Source organism: Barbus barbus, assembly GCF_936440315.1.
Source record: "Barbus barbus genome assembly, chromosome: 12".
In the NCBI taxonomy this organism is placed as follows: domain Eukaryota; kingdom Metazoa; phylum Chordata; class Actinopteri; order Cypriniformes; family Cyprinidae; genus Barbus; species Barbus barbus.
The window spans coordinates 22,335,724-22,354,899 of NC_136740.1; the positions used below are offsets into that span (position 1 = coordinate 22,335,724).

A 19,176-nucleotide genomic window follows, 5' to 3' on the forward strand; every position below is an offset into this window, starting at 1 on the left:
GTATTTTGCTCATTGAAATTGCAGTTCTCGCACCGTCAGTTACTGCGGTCCATTCATGTGGCTGCATTTCTCACACATACTAAACACATTTAAATGAGCCAGACATGGTGAGAAACCTTGAGCCAATAAAGGTTATGCATTTGCTTTAGGAATGTCTGGATTGGTATGATACGCATACAGTAGACATGCAATGTATTACATGTTCAATATCAGAATAATGAAGCAATGTACTTTTTTAGTCCATTTTAAAAATACAATAGTCTTACAATTTGAGAATAAATAATCAGGATAAGGATAAGTTCTTGGATTTTGGAAAATGGCCTTATGTGCACTGTTGGCCTATATAATTAATCAGGACAGGAAGATGGAAATCATTAAGACTGTTGTTGTTCTCACATTGCTATTGTCTACACTGTTTCTTTCCCATGCGCCTGCAAGCTTCCTGCCTAATTTACCTGCTCTACAAGAGTCTATCTTTCACATCACAACAACATGTCAATGTGTCCAAACTAATCACATTTCAACCATGTACACACTCTTTGAGCTTTCATGCCAAGGTGCCAGCAAGAGATAATGCCAACGATGTTTTAACATGAAGTGTAATTGTAGGCTATTGCTTTATTTTTGAACATAATCCAGTAATGTCCAATTCCTGCAGGTGACACAGAAACAAAAACATCAGCAGGATGACAGACGGACGCACATCAGAAGGAAACAAAATCCAGCAATAATACTTGCTATTTTGAGATGAATTTATTAGGATTCTTGTTAATAACATCTAGATATCATCTAACACATTCAGAGTATATGTAAAAATGAATACATTTATGGAATACATAAAATTCATTATAATGGTATAAAAACTTTGTTGTGAAACTATGCTGCTGATACAATACAGGAATCTTTCTCTACAGAATTCTTAATTATCAAACATAATAATTAACAAGAAAATATGTTTATATTTATAGTACAACAGCCAAAAATAATCTTAAAGTGCATACGCATTGTGTGCTCTACACTGTTAGCACTCTAAAATGTTCCAGTGCTATTCAATAAATTGCAAAGTACTCCAGCTTTTTTTGGCAAGATTAAATCTATTGTCTGTCATAAGGTCATAACAACAGATTGCAACAACACAACTGTCTGCATCACTTATGAATACATATAATGCTAGGTAAAGCTAAATTGATATGAAAATCAAGGGCAAAGTGGTCATCCTTATGCTATATTCTCAGAAACATCCTATTATTATGCCAACTTTGAGAGCATTTAGGTAACAAGGAATCCAGATTGTTGCAGTTTGGGGCTCCAATTGCCGCAGTCCAAGATGCCATCCTTTTTGGCATGACACTAAATTTGGAACAATTGTTTGTTAATAATTAACTACTCAAATATAGGTAATCTTTTGTCCCTACTAAAACATTAGTCAAGTTTTCTGTTTTGTTAAAACGGCTCCAATGGTGCCAATAAATTATAGAATTACTGCAGTTTCTAACTATCTGTGCTCTTCCAATCAACTTTCATTAGCACTTCACCTTTCTCTTTGATCTCTAACCATTTAAACTTGATGTTTTTTTGACTAGCTATGATCCTGTCAGGTAGCTCATAGCCACTTAGCTAACGTCCTGTTTGCACTACAGGACTGTCGCTAACAACTATCCCTCTTTTGTGCTGTCCCAGTGGATAGGTCTGACTTGCCTTCAACTCACAAATATCTCCTTCATGTCTCACAAGCCTTCATCTCTCCCATTCTGTCTTAAACGTGCGACAAAGGTTCCGTTTCCACAGGACTGTCCTTGATCAATGCTGCTTCTAGATCGCAGCGTATGCATGTTTTGCTGCCCCTGGTTTCACAAGGGACATTTTTTGTTCAAGTGCTCGCACTCCTATCTCTCCTCCAGGTTTAAGAACTTCATCTGTAGCCATGTTTACTGGCCTTGGATGCCTTTCCCAGGGCTCTGGCTCTAGCCCTTACGAGGTTCCTGTAAAATCAGATGGGTTTGTTGTACGTAATGGTGTTAATGAGGACACATTCACAGAATAAAGTGTGCAAACATGAATTTCGTGATTTGTGTAATGTGGCCTTACCTAAGGAAGGTTATGACGTCTGACCGAGCCCCAAGGGAGGAAGACTTTCCTAAAACTATAACTCCTGGACTAGCATTTTCTGAGTTATTTAGGGCAGTCAGTTGATCTGATTTGGGTTGTTCCTGTTTTTCAGGCACAGGTTCAGATGGGTGAACCAGCATGATGGCAGGATTCTCAGAGCTTGGAGAAATATGCGCAAAATTAGTAAAAAAAAAAAAAAAACACACCAAAAAAAAACATTCTTGGCAGTAAATGCATCAAAATAAACATTGCATTGTCCTAGATGACTGCTATAATGGCTAATGAATCTATTAAAAAGTCAATACGTGTCGGGGAAGCTACTTCAAACGTAGCTAGAAGCTAATTACAATTTCAAGTTTGGATGAAAAATTATCAGTTGCTACTTCTGTTGCATCATGTCTCTATAAACAGTATATAATGAAAGATTTGGTGATACACCACTAGGCCTACTCATTATGGGTACAGATAAGCTACCCTTTAAAAAAAGTAGTTAGCTACACTATAAACAACTGACAAATAGCTAACTATAAAATGTTTGGTTGTGCTACATTGTTAAACTACACTGTTAAACTAACTTTTTGAAAATGCTATTAAAAATCTAGCAACATTAGCAGCATTGTAGCTAGTTAAGGCCCGTTTACACCAATGAACAATATAACTGGAATCACTTTTAAAGTGACTTTTTTTGGCTGATAAATGATAAAGACATTGACACTAAACCAGCTAAGACCAGTTAACAGTTGGTTTTAGCTGTTTTTCTCAGCAGTTAATAGGAAAGTAATTCAGTTTTTGTGGGCAAGTCAAAACTATTGCCTATTTGGTTGTCATAACAACAAATTGTAACAACAAAACGGCATAGTTTATGGATACGTAACAGTGGTTAAAAGCTGATAATAAATAAGACTATTTTAATGACTAAGCAGCCTGTCATAATGACAATTATTCTTCTTGCAATATCAAATAGCAGTCATGACCTGAAAGCCATTAGATAAAACTCTGACTCATTAGATGAAACTCTCTCCATTTTAGTCATTCTAATTCAGAAACATTCTCCAGTCATATAGTCTGGATTCTCCAACAGTGTTTGTCTGGTATCACCTCACACCCTCATGATAACTCCACACGCCCTAATCGTGCACACCCCTGCATTAAAAATAGCCTTCTAAAGAAGAATGACTGCCACTTCCCACAAATTTGCGCATGGCTGTCACTTTATCGTTAAGATGCATATGAGAGATAAGGCTCACCTGTATTGACAGAATGCATTGCATGTCCGATCTGCAGGACTGGAACAGAAGCAGCGGCCTGTAGCCCTGCGCCGGCGAGCCAATGGACTGCCCAATCCATACACTGTGGTCTTACTGTGGAAGAGAGAAGACACCCAGAAAGCATCCAGTTATTGATTAACTCATCAGAGAGGGAATCACAGGAATACAAGACAATGGGACTTTGTACTTTTTTAACTTTAAGCATGAGAATTACAACTGGCGCCAAAAGTATTCTAGATAAACAGCAATAAAAAGCACAATAACTCAAAAGTGAATCTTTTTGAACTATAAAAACTCTTATTGGAGTCACAAATGTGCACTGGTTTATTGAAACGGAAACAGATTTACAGAATACGTCCTTAATGTTTCCTTTCAGCTTCTAAAGAGTCTTCGGCATTGGTTGAACTTCTGCTTTGGTTTACTTACATACAGTTTATGCAGGTTAGCCCATGCATGGGTGAACACTCACCTTGGCGTGTTCACCCAGATGATGTCCAGATGGCAGAAATAGTGGCATTCCGAATCCAGCTGGTTGTTGCAGGAGCAGCGTTTGCTCCTGACCCTATGGGTTGCAGACGGGTCACTCGGGTCAGTCTGGGGCACTAGAGGCAACCCCCAACCTGCAGACAAGAGATATATTGCGGTCCATAAAACTTTCCATAATTATATTCTGGGCCAAAAAGCTCAAGCAGAGACTATATGACTGAGTCTCAGAGAAATGATGAGCTCCGCACACCACATGTTATTATTATACTTTTACGATTTTGATTTATCACCTCACTCTATTCCCACTTCTTTCGCTATCTTATGTAATGACAAACAAGGTCTCAGATGTTTAATCTTAACGAATAGTGGGCAGCTGTAAAGTTCATAGCTATTCACACACATCTGTGCTGAGCTGTCAATTTTGGCTTTAATTGTCGACACCGAGGCGACAGATTAGTACAAAATGGATATGAACCCCTGACTGTGTTCACATATTGTCAGACAGATGTTTAAAATTATAAACAGTAATAGAACTGTATGAAGCGGAGTTTAAATGCTAAACTAGAAGTAAAAATAAGTATTTTTTTTTTAAATAAGTAAATAAGTAAAATGACAAATATTTCATCTCAACAATCTTAAGAATGAAGGCACAGTTAAAAAGGTATTTGAAATCTCAAACTTAGATTTATAATCAAGTAAAAGTAAAATCCTAATTCTAAAAATTCTAAAATCCTCATTTAAATGGGAAATATATATATGTAATTTATATATATAAATTATTGAAAAATACAATATATCAATATATTATATTTAAAATATAATATTTACAGTAAATGACATATACAGTACATAATAAAATATAGAAAATAAAAAATAACAAGAAATATCAAACACAAATGTTTTACCTTCAAGAAGAGTTGTGCACAAGGTGAAAATGAAGATCAGAGTAGTTCTTGAGTCCATGTTGCATGTATGTTTCAATAGAAAGAAGTGCAGATGTTCACCTAAGCAATCCCAATAGATCTTACTCAGCTGCAGGTGCTTGTCTAATGTTGAACTGTCCTGTTTGGCCACACTTATAGCTTGTGCTATGCACCACCCCTCACTAGGTTGGCTGTTGTGGGTGTTAGTTACACAACTCCAGCTTGTCTTTGCACTCTGCAAATTCCAATTATCTGCTACCTCATTGACAAACGATGTCACGGGATTGTTTGTGAGGAAGAGACCCAAGCTCCCGAACAATGATGATCAAGAGTAAAAAATAATAATAATTTTTCTTGCCTGGAACTTAACAGTGTGGAACTAAATTGACTAATGGGACTTAGGGGTGGGAAGAGGGTTGCTATGGAGGGCCAGCATGAAAAGAGGTGTCACAAGAGGATATCAGCAGATTTGCTGCTTTGCATTAATTCTGTTGCATGCACTTTGCAGGGAAAGACAGCGTCCCGTGGAAAGAAGGAACATTCTAGAGGGCAGCTCCTGTCTAAGAGGTCCAAGTGTGGGTGGACAGTGGGGAAAGAAGCTTCCTATGCCCTCTGGCCACTATTTGTTTCTGATTATACAAATTAGTCAGAGATATGAAAATGTAATTCAAAATTGATTTGATTATTTTGTGTTGCTACATACAGGGCCAGCATAAACCAGTTCATTTCCTTTAGATATCATTAAAGAGCTGTAGAGTACTTTGATAAAATGTAACATTTATGCATCATCTTGTATTAAATAGTTTCATAAATCGTTCACTTAATGCCACCACTTATATTTATATTTCAATAATCTAAAATGACTAATCTTCTAACATTTAGCATTTTCATTTAGTTAAATGTACTAAAATAACTAAAACCTAAAAATTAATAAAAATATTTAAAAAAGCAAGTTATTAAAAAGCAAAAACTAATAAAAGTAAATGCAAAGTAGGCTAAATGTAAGGTTTCCTATTTTTTTATTATATTTTTCTATAATATAAATAAAAACACTACTATTTACTAAAACCATCATTACAGGTGCATATTAAAAAGCAAACACTAATAAAAAATATTTTTTTGAACTAAAATTTAAATGAAAATAAAAAAAACAAGTTAAAAATCTTACAATACTGTAATAGTATCTCCATTATGCTAAAATAATATACAAATAATAAAATAAAATACAATGTAATTTGCATAAAAATAGAATGCACTGTAAGACAAAAGCATAAGTGCAAAGTAAATGAACATTTTAATAAAATAAAACTATTTAAAACTATCACTATAAAGATACATTACATTGTATGAGTGACAATAAACGTTGAGTGCCTCTGCACTGTCAAAGAAATCTGCCTTACAGGAAATGCAGATGAGCAATGCTCATTAGTGAATGAGCAAAGTTGGGTTTCCGTGATGGTTTTCCATGACCTGTGCAAAGATAAGACACAGCCTCGCAGGTATCTGGCTGAGTTTGCAAATGCAGCCCCCTAGCGTGGGATGTGCACATAGTGTCCATTCACAGACTTTCCAGCACATGTGTACTGAGAGTCAGCAGCAGCCGCTGTGGGTCATGCAAATGCATCATAACAATCTCACCACATAGTTTGATTAGAATGTTTTATCAATTACATCGTTAAACCCAGATGAGAGTTTGCTGAAGCACTTCTCTCATTGCAGCTGAGAAAAGTCCCTCATGCTGATAGGAATATTAATATGGAAATCTTATTGAATTACTAATCTGGACATACAGATTGCATACATCCCACACTCAGATGGAAAGATTTTACGCACTGCAAATATTTTGAATTGTGAAGAACAGGACACTTTAAATCACTTTTATATTTGATATATATATATATAGCTGCCGTATCCTATCTTCTGCAGATGGATGAAAGAATGTGTGACACTGTGGAGGAAGGCACTGCATAATTCATGATAAAACACATTCCTCTGCATTCCACAGACAGAGGAAATGTGCTCATCCCTCCAAAATCCTATCATGTTCTTTCCGGTCTCTTCCTTCAGAGCATGTTGATCAGAGAGCTGCCCCGAGGAGGGGAGGGGAGGGGAGTGCACTCTGATTAAAGACAGGTGTTACATTTTTGGCTTCTTTATCATTCTTGAAGAACAGTTAACACCGAATATGATTTTTTTTATATGATAAACTTTAGTTCACAGCACTTCAAGGAATTCTTGATTCTGATTGGTCAGTCGCATTCATTCATTCATTTGAAATGTATAAAACATATATTAAATATATAACTAAATGTTATGAGATTTCCTACACCATTGAGCTAGTTTAATATCTCTAAGTCTTTTTCTTCTCACATTATCAATTCCATCTCAAAACAATATTTCAGTTTCAATATTAAGTTAAATAAATTAACATTTATTTATTAAGTAGCCATAATGATCTTGACAGTGTACAATATTCAGGCCCTGAGTAACAGAAAATGACTGCATATTAACCTTGATTTATTTCCTATATTTGATGACTGTTTAAAAGTTTAAGGTCGGATTTATGTTTTTACCAAGGCTGAATTTGATAAAAAATATAGTAAAAACAGTAATATTGTGAACTATTATTACTATTTTAAAAACAGTTTTCAATTTTAATATATTTTAAAATGACTTTTATTCATGTGATTCCAGCCATTACTCCAGTTTTCAGTGTCACATGATCCTTCAGACATCATTCTAATATGCTGATATGATGCTCAAGGCTGGCTGCTTATTAGTTCTGTGGAAAATGTGATCATTTTCTTTTATGAAAAAAGAGAACAGTTATAACAATGATAAAGTCTTTATTATCAGTTTTAATGCTTCTTTGTTGAACAGATGAACACATTTCTTGCTTCTTGACTGATCTCAGTCTTACAGAATCCACCGCGCTCTACTAATATGTGTAATGTTTAAACTGTTGTTTCAAACAGTGCACACTTAAAATACTGTATCCTTACTTACCTTCAAGTAGTTTCACTTCTTGTTTCCTGGTTATAAAGGATTGCAGCAGAATCTTGGAGCCAGACCTGCACTTAAAAAAAAAAAAAAAGATGGATTCAGGCATAATAGGTTGATGTCATAACATACAATTTTACCATAAGTTATAAGGTAATTCATATACAAAAACAATATATAATTTGTACTATATTTGATTTCAGTAAAAATGAGCAATTCTGCAAAGACAGTTTTTTCTAATTATTTTCTATTAACTAAATAGCATTTTTACTTACAATAAAAAAAAAGTAAGAGTGTAATATACACACCTGCAATGCTTTGTGGTTATATCTTCCAGTGTTGTATAAAGACAATCCCAAGTGTCACACTGTTGCAAAAACAGAGACTGAACATAAAATACATTGTTGTGGAATGTATCACTTAATGGGATGGTTAATGTTTACCCCCGACTGTATTCAAGAGAAAGTGGTAACGATAAGGCAAATAAAGATACTGGTATGGCACTAACTGCACAAGGGTTAAACCACATTCAAATTTTAATCACTTGACCCATTTAACCTGTAGATTTACATTGATTAATGATTGTACTACTTACATTTTTGGTTTATGGCATGAGAATGATAATTACACAAAGCCTGATCCTGGTGGGATCATATAACTGAGCTCAATAGCATTGTTTCTATTGCATTTCTTATTGAAGGGAACCAGACTGAAACAGAACATTGCCTGTTCTTATTCACACAGATCCTCAGTAAACACTTGTTTAGTAGTATGAGCAACTGATTACAAGTAATAATCTAATATAAGATAGTCTGCATAAAATTAGTCAAGAATGATGAAACATTTCACATTACATCTTTTGTCTTACTGTACGTTTATGCCAATAGCACAGCTTGTACTTGAATCTTTTCAGAGAAAAATTTGACGAAATGATAGAGTGGCTTCAACGTCTGTGCAGCTGTGGAACTCTACATGGATAAAACAAAAAATATTACAATCACTGAGTTTGAAAAGTCTCAAGAAGAATGAACTAAAAAAAAGAGACACTTCTGAAATAGCTTTGGACAAACGGCCTTTAGGAAGTGAACGGATGATCTGCCACATCTCAGACTCGAATGTTTTTCGCCTGGAAATAGAAATTCTTGCAGAAGCCCAGATATTTGACTCTACAGTGCTATCTTTTTGTCCCGGAAACTATAAAAACCTGGTTGGAACAGGCCATGAATTTCTCCCACACAGCTCACATAAGTCCACCTGCTCAGGTCCCTGTGGGAGCGCTACAAAATGAGAATGAAAGTGGCATGAATAAACAAACTGCACCATCTGCTGGTCGCAAAACACTGGACATCATCAGAAGCAGGTTTAGTAATTCCTGGTGTACCTTTATTGGTTCAGAAATGCAAAATGTCTGACAAATTTGGAGGGCATTTGATCCACCCAGAACTTCGGCTATTGACCGACTTCACTGAAAACCTGTCCAGTTTCTTCATTTCAAGTCTTGAGGTCATAACTAAAAAAAACTAACTATTAACAAAAAGTGTAAAGAATAATAAAATTGACAATAGAAATCCCTTTGAAAACCAAAGTAAACAAAACATAGGCATTTTCATTTTTTTCACATGGCAATAAATATGGACCATAGACTTTCTATCTGTACAGAGACGATTTATCTAATCATTTAATCACTTGTATTATAAAAAAATAGGACTTCAGTGCAATTTCCCTGCAAGGCTCTCCGCCAAAACCTTTGTTTCTGGTCTATTCAACAGCAACGCCTGTCTCTTTTACTCTAATATATAAAGAAAATCCTTTCGTTTCTTCAAATACCAGCTCAGTTGAAACAAAAAAAACTATATTCATAAAAAGAATTCACAGCCTTTTATCTTTGACACTTCAAGCAGTAAATCTGGACAGAAAAAAGGCACACATCACTAGAATTTGCGCAATACTGGACAAGAGACGAAATATTGGAATTACTCTCTATTTAAGTTTTCATCTTGGTCATTTAGAAATGTATTCATACCCAATTCTTAATGTTTTGCAAGTACAAGTTTTTTTCTTTTTTACATATACATATTCAAATAGATATATTAAGATTGCAATGTCAATAAAGATACAGGAGGGACAGACGCAATCGATTTACAGAAATATTTTTTCCAAGAAAAAAAAAAAAGTGCATCATATTACAATCTTGAATATTGCAGAACAAACATTTACCAAGTTACCAATAGTATTGAAAATTTTGTATATAAAAAATAAGCGCATTACAAAACAAAACAATAGTAGTATTAGCAGTAGAAAGCATTTCACCATTGTGCACAGAGGCTTTTAAGTGCTATCTGTATCACCTTCCTGAACATCCTTCTGAAAAAGAGCCACATCCCCTGAGTGGCTTCGCTACAGGCTTTTCCATCTCACACAGCTGTCTGGTTTCACGTGAGGAACTCGCTGCATCCCCCTGCGAGATCCTCTTGGCTCCTTCATCACTGTCTGCCGCCGCTTTCCTGGATGTTTCGGGACCGAAGGTGCGAGTCTTTGTGGCGGAGCTCGAGTCGCCATATTGCTTTCTGACCTTTGCAGTCCGTTGCTCCCCTCCTCCTTGTTGTGAAGGGAGGAGTTTGGGTAACGTCGAGCTTGTACTGGGACAAGACAGGTCAGACTGGCTGGTTCCCTCATCTTGGTTTTTTGTCCTATTGTCCGCCAGAGTTCTTTGCGGACTGGCTTCCAGAAGTGAGATCCATGGATAATCCCTCCTGGTGAGGGAAAAAGGGGAGTCCTCTTTGGGAGAGGTGGGTGAAGGGGTGGAGGATGACTGTCGTTCCAGTTTGGGGCGTGATCGGGGTCTGAGCTGCACCATTTGGATGCCCCCAATGGGAATCATGTGATAGGGCATGCGGGCTTGATCTTGGGAGTGTAAAGGAAGGTGGCTGAACACGCGGTCCACTGTCCATGGCGTCACAGGACTCGGAGGGAAAGACTCGCTTGGAGAGAAGCGTAGGGATGGGGAAAGCAGGCAGGGATCCGGGGGCAAACGCTCCTGTAGAGTTGGTTGAGTACCAGGCTTGTCCTGTAGGGGGAGACATGGCATTGCAATCAAACTTGTATATTCCTTTGTTTTACTGGGAGTCTTCATTTTTTACACTGCTTTACTCATTGTTTTTGTCTTTTGACAAATGTTTTTGACGAGCAAATTTACAGTGATGTGCATTGTTAATATTTGTCTTTTTTCATAATAATTTCCTAGCCAGTGTATATTTTTAATATAACATTTTTTGGTTTGAGTTTAAAATATTTTCTGATTATCGTAATTTTCAATTTTTGTTCATAAAATCAAAAACATTAGTCAAAAAACATTCGTCAACATTCATTTAATAATAACTTTAAAAAAGTTTCCAGAAGAATGAAAATTAATGGCAGTAAAACACCAACTTTTTTACACAATTTATGCCCCCTGGGGCAGGGTGGATTATTATCTTCATGCAGTTCCTTGCATAATACTGTTATGACCTCAAAACACTTTTTAACATACATCATTTTTAAACTAATCACATAAACTACTCCATATGTATGTCTTTTTAACAAAGTAAACTTCCTTGGTAGCTCAGCTGGTATAGCACTGAACTTAGGATGCAGAACGCTTGGGTACGAGTCCCGTGAAACACAAAGACTAAAGTAAGTAAAAGTAAGCTAAAATGGCATAACCGCTCAATCAAATGCCGTTTTATTTCAGGTTTGCCTTTGCCGTGATGCATGCAACCAATATAATAAAATGTTGCCACAATAACATTCATCTGTTTCTAAGAAAACTGAGCTTTAATGTCACATTTGCCTTTGCTAGGTAGAGTTTAGTAGGTGGTACATTATTTTCAAACATGACAATGCACTCACTCCCGCCATACGTACAACAACCAACATCATAAAATTTTTTACTTTTAAATCACACGTTAGTCATTTAGGTGGTATGTTATTTTCAAATGTGACAACATTCGCCTTTCTTTTCTGAACTGCTGCAATATGTACAACAACCAACATAATATAATGTTGCCACATTCATGTTCATCTAATTTTTGTGCTTTTAGCTCACTTACTGGACATTTTACTTTGAAAGTGCCGAGTAGAAATGTAATATACTTATGCCAACCTGGTCTCATAAAAATACGTACCTCTGTGCACTTTCTGTGCGACACCGTTTTACGAACCTTACTGCACGTTTCGCCACAGTTTCAAAGAGAAATGTCCACTGAGTGGCACTAAAACACAGGTTAAATACGTGAACCCTGGCACGTTTTTATTATGTTGATATAGGCACGTATTGCTGTGTTTTTATTATGTTGCTACAGGTACGTACTGCAGCGGTTCAGATTTCAAATATTTGGGGTCTGTCCCTAAAAGTTAATGCTCTATCGTGTTGGAAATATGCCCTACCCAACCCTAAACCTACCCGAGAGTGTTAACAAATACAAAACTGGTATTCAAACGTATTTGTTGATGCAACCGTGCCATTTCAACTTCCTTTTATGCAGATTTGAACTGTTTTGTCGAACCATAGTTACACGGGATTCTCGCCTTCTAAGTATGGCTCCGTACTCCGTCAGCTACCGAACAAACTGTCCGTTTATCACCCATAGATAAGAAGGCTGGATATGTGCGATGCCAACATTCAAAAGCATCAGTTTTCAACTCTCCCAGCATATTAATATTGTTTTGAAGTCGTAACATGATATTCTTAAAGTAATTGTGCGAAAAATACTCTTTATTAATCAAAACTCTGTAAATTTGTGTGAAAGGGAGCAAAAGGTGTCAGTTTTACTGCCTCTAGTGTTTGTTTCTTTAGGAAACTTAAACTGCAGTAATATGTAGTTATTGGTACGTATTTCGTGTCTCGCTAAAGAGTGGACCCAAGTACGTAAATTCCATGAGACTAGGTTGACTTATGCAGAATTGTCATCACAGGCACGGTTTTCCAATAAGCCTGTATTGAAAACGTTATTTAAATTGTATCGCGTTACCCACCTTTTGACCCTCATTAGCTGGTGTGCTAGGCTCCCAGTGAAGCCCTGCAGGTGAGCTGTGTGGCCGATGCTGGTGCTTTAGGGGCGTATGAGAGGAGACAGCTCTTGCTCTTCTGTACCGCGCCGGGGAGACAGGCCTCAGAGCTGAGAGAGGCCTGAGAGGGGAGAGGGCTCTGATCGGTGACGGGCCCCTCTCTGGGGAGGGAGAGAGATGACGGCTGGGTGAGGGCAAATCGAGCCTTGGAGACAGGCTTCTAAGGGGAGAACCTTCACTGCTAGGAGAGAAGGTCCTCGGGGAAACCTCCCAGCTCTTGCGGAAGAACGACGCCCTCTTGCTGCCTGGAGACACGGCTCGTATGCCAGGCCACGGTCTGTGGGGTGAGGAGTATTCCTCTTTGGCTGTAGGGTCAGAGGGCTCTGTCTGTAAGCCTTGGCCACTTTCAGAGAGGTCACCTGTGGATTGACGAGTATCAGTGGAACAGGCTGAAGATGGTTCATCGTGGGAAGAGAAGTCTTCCTCCTCATCCTCATCATCTTCTGCTTCAGAATCTTCAACATCAGAGAACTGGTGCCCCTCCTGTTCTTCTGACTCACACACTTGCTCCTCACTGCCCCCTGTTGGAAAGAAATTAATGCGTTCATAAATGTTACAAAGGAGTCAACACACAAAACAAAGATTCAACAGTAACACTTTACAATAAGGTTCATTAGTTAACATTAGTTAACATGAACTAAGAATGAACAATACTTCTACAGCATTTACTTATTTTAGTTAATGTTTTTATGCATTTTTTTAAATGTATAGGACAGTGGAGAGAGATGACAGGAAAGCACTGGGGAGGAGAGAGGGAGCGGGAATCGAACGCGGGTCACCGTGAGCGCAGTTGCGCTGTAACCACGAGGCTATTGGCGCCGACTATCTTAGTCCATATTAATTTCAACATTTGCTAATGCATTATTAAAATCAAAAGTTATGCTTGTTAACATTAGTTAGTGCACTGTAAATTAACATGAACTAAGAGTGAACAACTGTATTTTCATTAACATTAACAAAGATTAATAAATACTGTAATAAATGTATTGTTTGTTCTTCATTCATGTTAGTTAATACAGTAACTAACATTAACTAATGGAACCTTATTGTAAAGTGTTACCGATACAACTTGTACAGATATAAAAAAATGAACCAAACAGGAGATCGGGGGCAGTTGTCACGCTTTTTAATCTAGTTAATATTTCTAGGTGTAGACTCATTTTTGAAAGTCATTTTAGTACTACTATTCAAAGGTCTGGGGTTGATAAGAAGTAATTTATGCTCACCAAGGCTGCATTTATTTGATCAAAATATCTAGGGAAAGGGGGAAAGGAAAGGGAAGGGCAAGTGGTGTGTGGCCAAGTATGGTAATAATAATAACCCTGGTCACATGATCCTTCAGAAATCATTCTAATATGCTTATTTGATTTAGGGGGAAGTCGTGGCCTAGTGGTTAGAGAGTCGGACTCGTAATCCAAAGGTTGCGGGTTCGAGTCTCGGGCTGGCAGGGATTGTAGGTGGGGGGAGTGAATGTCCAGCGCTCTCTCCACCCTCAATACCACGACTGAGGTGCCCTTGAGCAAGGCACTGAACCCCCAACTGCTCCCCGGGCGCCGCAACATAAGTGGCTGCCCACTGCTCCGCGTGTGTGTTCACGGTGTGTGTGTGTGTTCACTGCTGTGTGTGTGCACGTTGGATGGGTTAAATGCAGAGCACGAATTCCGAGTATGGGTCACCATACTTGGCAGTATGTCACTTCACTTCACTATTACTATTAAATGTTGAAAACAGTTGTGCTGCTTAATATTTCTGTGTAAACTGTATTTTGTTTCAGGATTTGATGAATGGAAAATACAATTTTTTTGTAACATTAATTATAAATGTCTTTACCATTACTTTTGATCAATTTGAAACATCCTTGAAAAAAATAAATAAAATACCAACCCCAAATTTTTGAACGGTAGTATATAACGTTTGAAAGGCATGTGGCAATTTGCCTCATCTTGACATCTATGAAAAATGTCCTTTTCTTGAAAACAATTCAAACTTTGGTTACAATTCTTCATTATATAGTTGATATTTGTCTGAATGTATACTAGATGTAGTTGTTTGATGAACAAGTGTACACAATAAAACCACAACAAAAATCAGGAAAATACACATGTATAATTGACTCAAAGCTCTTGTGACAACTAGCCCCAGTCTCCTCTCAAACTCTCATTAATCCCCCATGGAAAGCTATATATAACATTCAAATGCAAAAAAAAATAAATAAATTTTGAGTTGTGCTTCATTCATCAGCTACATTTAAAATCTAGAGTGTGGCTGAATGAAATGTCCTTGTAGCTCTTAGATGCACTGAGAATGAAAAATGTCAAGAAAAAGACAAAGTAAGAGAGAGAGAGAGAGAGAGAGAGAGAGACAGACAGGGAGAAAGGCAATTTTCAGTTCTGGCTTTATATAAACACAGTAAACTGAAGGTCAGTCTTGCTTCTCTTTATGGCAAACTATTTTCATTGGCTTCTTTCAATTTTCAAGTCAGAAAGCACACCGCAAGGTTGACATCACTTTTGCACCAATGAAGCAAACAAGCTAAAAAATATCTGGATATGGTGGAATATGTTCTAGAATTAGTCTGTAGCCCAAAGGGTGAGCAATTTAAGGTTTTGAAATTTATACTGAACTATACCACAAGCCATCTACATTTTCAATGTGTGAAGTATCATATGAATGTAATGTAACACACTAAACTACACCTGAATGTAAGGAATCATTACCGAGAACTGTGAAAGATGGCTTAAATTATCAAATTGCAGTTACATATCGTCATTCACACCCCTAATGTCCATCAAACCACAAAAGCTCTTTTTGGCAACCCTACCTGCTTCCTCAGACTCCAGCTCATCCACAGATGACTCTGACACACCCATCTCCAGGCATTTCTTGCCATGGGACTTAGACTTCATGTGTTTGGTAAGGTTCCCTTTGAGGAAATGGTATTCTCAATTACACAAAACTAAAATCACATCTTTTTGTGACAAGAACACAAACACAGAGGAACTGTGATGTAGCTGGATGGGATGCGTTTAGAAAAAGATATATGCCTACCTTTGGTTTTAAAGGCGAAGTTGCAGTGCTTACAGACGTAAGGACGGACGTCTGTATGAGTGCGAATGTGCTTTTTTAGCATGCTGGGCTTCTTGCAGCGAATCCCACATTCACCACACACATATTTTCCTCTCCCCCGACCCCGAACATATATATAGTCCTCATTTGATTTATACCTGCTCAGGTGAAAGAGAGGGAGAGAGAGAGAGAGAGAGATAGGTTAATAAAAATAACAGATTCGTTAATATGAATAATATAGAGTCTTCACTTTGTCAGGATACTGATATAAATTTTCTAAAACACTGAATCCCTCATTAGAAGAGGTCTGGACTGCCACTATATATTTTCAGCACTTGTCAGGCCACTGATGGTCTCAAGAAACCATGATTTGGCTCAAACTAGGTGTTTTTTTGCTGGCAAGACAATTCCAATTGAGGACAGAGAGATAAAATTGGCCATATATAAAAATCTACTAACTCCATTGTTACGTACCACCATATCATGCATCTACTGAAGGTCTCTTACAAAATACACGTTTTTTGTTGTATTAGACTATTCTTTTGAACAGACACATTAACCTAATCTAAGATAACTTAAATCCTCATTTCATATCCATATATTTATTTACTTCGTATGAGCAGTCAACAGAAAACTGCAGAGCCAGTCAGTCAGTATTGCAAAATAAACCTCTTTAAAGAAAATCAAAATGGTCCTAAATACCCTTTTGGGGTTAGCACATATACTTGATATATATTATAGCAACAAACATAAATCATTTTAAATAATACTTAATTTTATAAAAATATTAAATATAAAACAACTGAATAATACAAAATAAATAAGCATATATATTTTTTTTTATTTCACAAAAATAAGTATATAATTTAATATAATATTTTTAATAATTATTATTATATATTTAATGTTCACTGTTCAAAAGCTGGATGTGACCATCTTTGTTACAGGCTTATGAGGCAATGCTGCGAGTCCCACAGTCGCGGAGAATATATTAATGCATAATTTCATTATTGATGGCTAGAGTATGAATCCTGATCTGCTTTATGGCAGCTATGATAGCAGCAGGATGGGATGTGTTATTATAGACCGCATATGCATTTTGAAAGCTGTCTGTAGGCTTTCATGAAGTGTATAAATGGATGAGGTGGAGAGAAAACGACTTGCTAAACATCTGTTTCTAGGTAAAAAAAATTAAATAATCTAGTACACTCCATTTTGTAGGATCCAGCTTTCATTCAGGACACTGCAAATGCAATCAGAGGGATGACAGTAAAGTCTTTTAATATACAAACACACCTGTCGGCTATTTTTAGAAAGGTGTCTTTGAAAGGGGCCGGTGCCTACAGAAGAACTGGCACCTCTGTCCTTCAGTAAGACAGTGTTCTGCTCATGAGGAAGAAAGCAAACAACAAATACAGTTATGAGAGGTGCAAAGACAAAAGAGAGCTGATGGATGTGAGAAGTTTTGGAGACAAAATGGAGTGTGTGTGTGTGTGAGACAGAGCGCAGAGACTGATGTGATTAGGGAGTGCGTGGGTGTGCAAGGCGGAAGAACCGTATGAGCGAAATAAAGGCAGCGAGAGAGACAAAGGAAGCAGGGATAAAAATGCAGGCTGTAGTGAGTTGCTGCCGCAGTTTAAGCACTCAAACACATTGAGAGCCCCGCATAAGCAGATGAATTCAAGAGACCCAGCTAATGAATCCAAAGCTTTTGATGTTTACAGGTCAGCTTTCCTATCTCTCCTTTTTATTATCCATTCATCCATCAATCTGCTGTCCTTTAACTTTTTTTTATAATACATTTTTTTTTCAAATCATCTACTACAAACTAGGGTTGCACGATTATAACAAATCATTGTTTCCCTTCATAATGTACTCATGAATATTAATGTTGTGTAGCATTTTGATTACCTTATCTCAACAAATTAAACAAACAACAGCTAACTAACAAATGATTATCTCACTGTGAAGTTGTGCGTACATGAAATTCAATAGTTATTGTATTTATTCAAAGTGATTTTTAATCTTGATGTTTTTACTTGTTAACTGTGCTATGCAGATTTAGTTGGCACAACACTAATGAGCAGCAGACTTCAAAAATAAATCTGCAGAGCTACTATCTAAGTTATCAGCACTCACTCTACGCTCCATCCAAATTCATACCTTTGAGCAAGGAATGAATTCTGCAGACAACTGAACAAGGCAGGATCAATGAAGTCCCTAATGGTTCGTAGTCTCACCTATACTACCATATCTTTGTCACTCACACAGCAAATAAACAGAAAACCTCAAGCTGAGCGGTAACTGTGCTGTAATTGGCACTTACAAAAATGCACTTCCATGGCAGGAAGATAATGAATAAATTGCAATTCAAACAGCATATGCTATATAATTATTAGATAATGCTATAGGTAAATGGGGTACAACATTTACCTATAGTATTATCTAATAATTATAAAAATAATTGATAACAAATGGCATCTGCTGGTTAGGTATGTTTTGAAGGATGGCAGCTGGTTTGAGTTGGTTAAATCTGGTCCTTAATTGGTCATGAGCTGGTTTATGCTGACCCTGAGCAGGAGCTAGTTGCTCAACTAATTTATGACCAGCATATGCCCAGCTTAAACCAGCTAAGGACCAACTACGGACCAGCTTAAACCAGCTGCCTTGTTTCAAAACAGGATATATAATCAGCATATGTTTTTTTACAACAGGGTATGTAGGGAAGGTCAACTATTTTTAAATAATGCATTTTAAGTGACAAGCTACTTGTACCAATAAATAGTAGTCTAGTATGACAAAACGTTACATCGCTATTTTTACAATATTGTATTGTTGGTAGCTTGTAGTATAGCTAACTATTTAAGCTTGACTGTATCTAAACCACTTTATCTTATCTCGGCAAGCTACAATTTCAAAAATAACAAGTAAGAATTTACTCACCCGCCCTCAAAAATGCAAATATGCGCTGTCTCACTTTGTGTCGAAGTAGCGGGCACGTCATCAGCACTCTTCTTCTCTCCATCACCTTGTTCATTTGGTAGTTCCTCTTTTACTTTGATGGGTGTGTTGGGCGGAGAAGCATGTACCTACACTCCAGACAGGTTAATTCACAAACACTGTAGTAAATCTATACACAACAACACCAGCAGGCAGTTTATTTATTTTTTTATTAAACATTCTCTGCAATGTGTTGAAATGAAAAATTACAGTGATGT

At 37.0% G+C, this 19,176-nt stretch overlaps 2 protein-coding genes across 2 annotated transcripts in view; both read right to left on the bottom strand.

The window, feature by feature from the left end:
• Positions 1-716: 716 nt before the first annotated feature.
• Positions 717-4,826, bottom strand: LOC306878564 (uncharacterized protein; the record flags this gene model as incomplete). Its single annotated transcript, XM_079430992.1, has 5 exons — positions 717-1,982; positions 2,089-2,268; positions 3,357-3,470; positions 3,847-3,997; positions 4,769-4,826. The coding sequence occupies 5 exons, from the start codon at positions 4,824-4,826 to the stop codon at positions 1,913-1,915; spliced, it is 573 nt and encodes a 190-aa protein (XP_079287118.1). The 3' UTR covers positions 717-1,912.
• Positions 4,827-8,794: 3,968 nt separating this feature from the next.
• LOC306878129 (transcription factor HIVEP3-like) overlaps positions 8,795-19,176 on the bottom strand; it is an 89,480-nt gene continuing 79,098 nt past the window's right edge. Inside the window, exons 3-7 of the mRNA XM_079430262.1 lie at positions 18,902-19,047; positions 15,941-16,116; positions 15,714-15,815; positions 12,800-13,413; positions 8,795-10,853 (exon numbers count right to left, since the gene is read on the bottom strand). Of these exons, the coding sequence (XP_079286388.1) occupies positions 10,131-10,853; positions 12,800-13,413; positions 15,714-15,815; positions 15,941-16,116; positions 18,902-19,047 (1,761 nt within the window). The 3' untranslated portion in view covers positions 8,795-10,130. The remainder of the gene's footprint in view (positions 10,854-12,799; positions 13,414-15,713; positions 15,816-15,940; positions 16,117-18,901; positions 19,048-19,176) is intronic.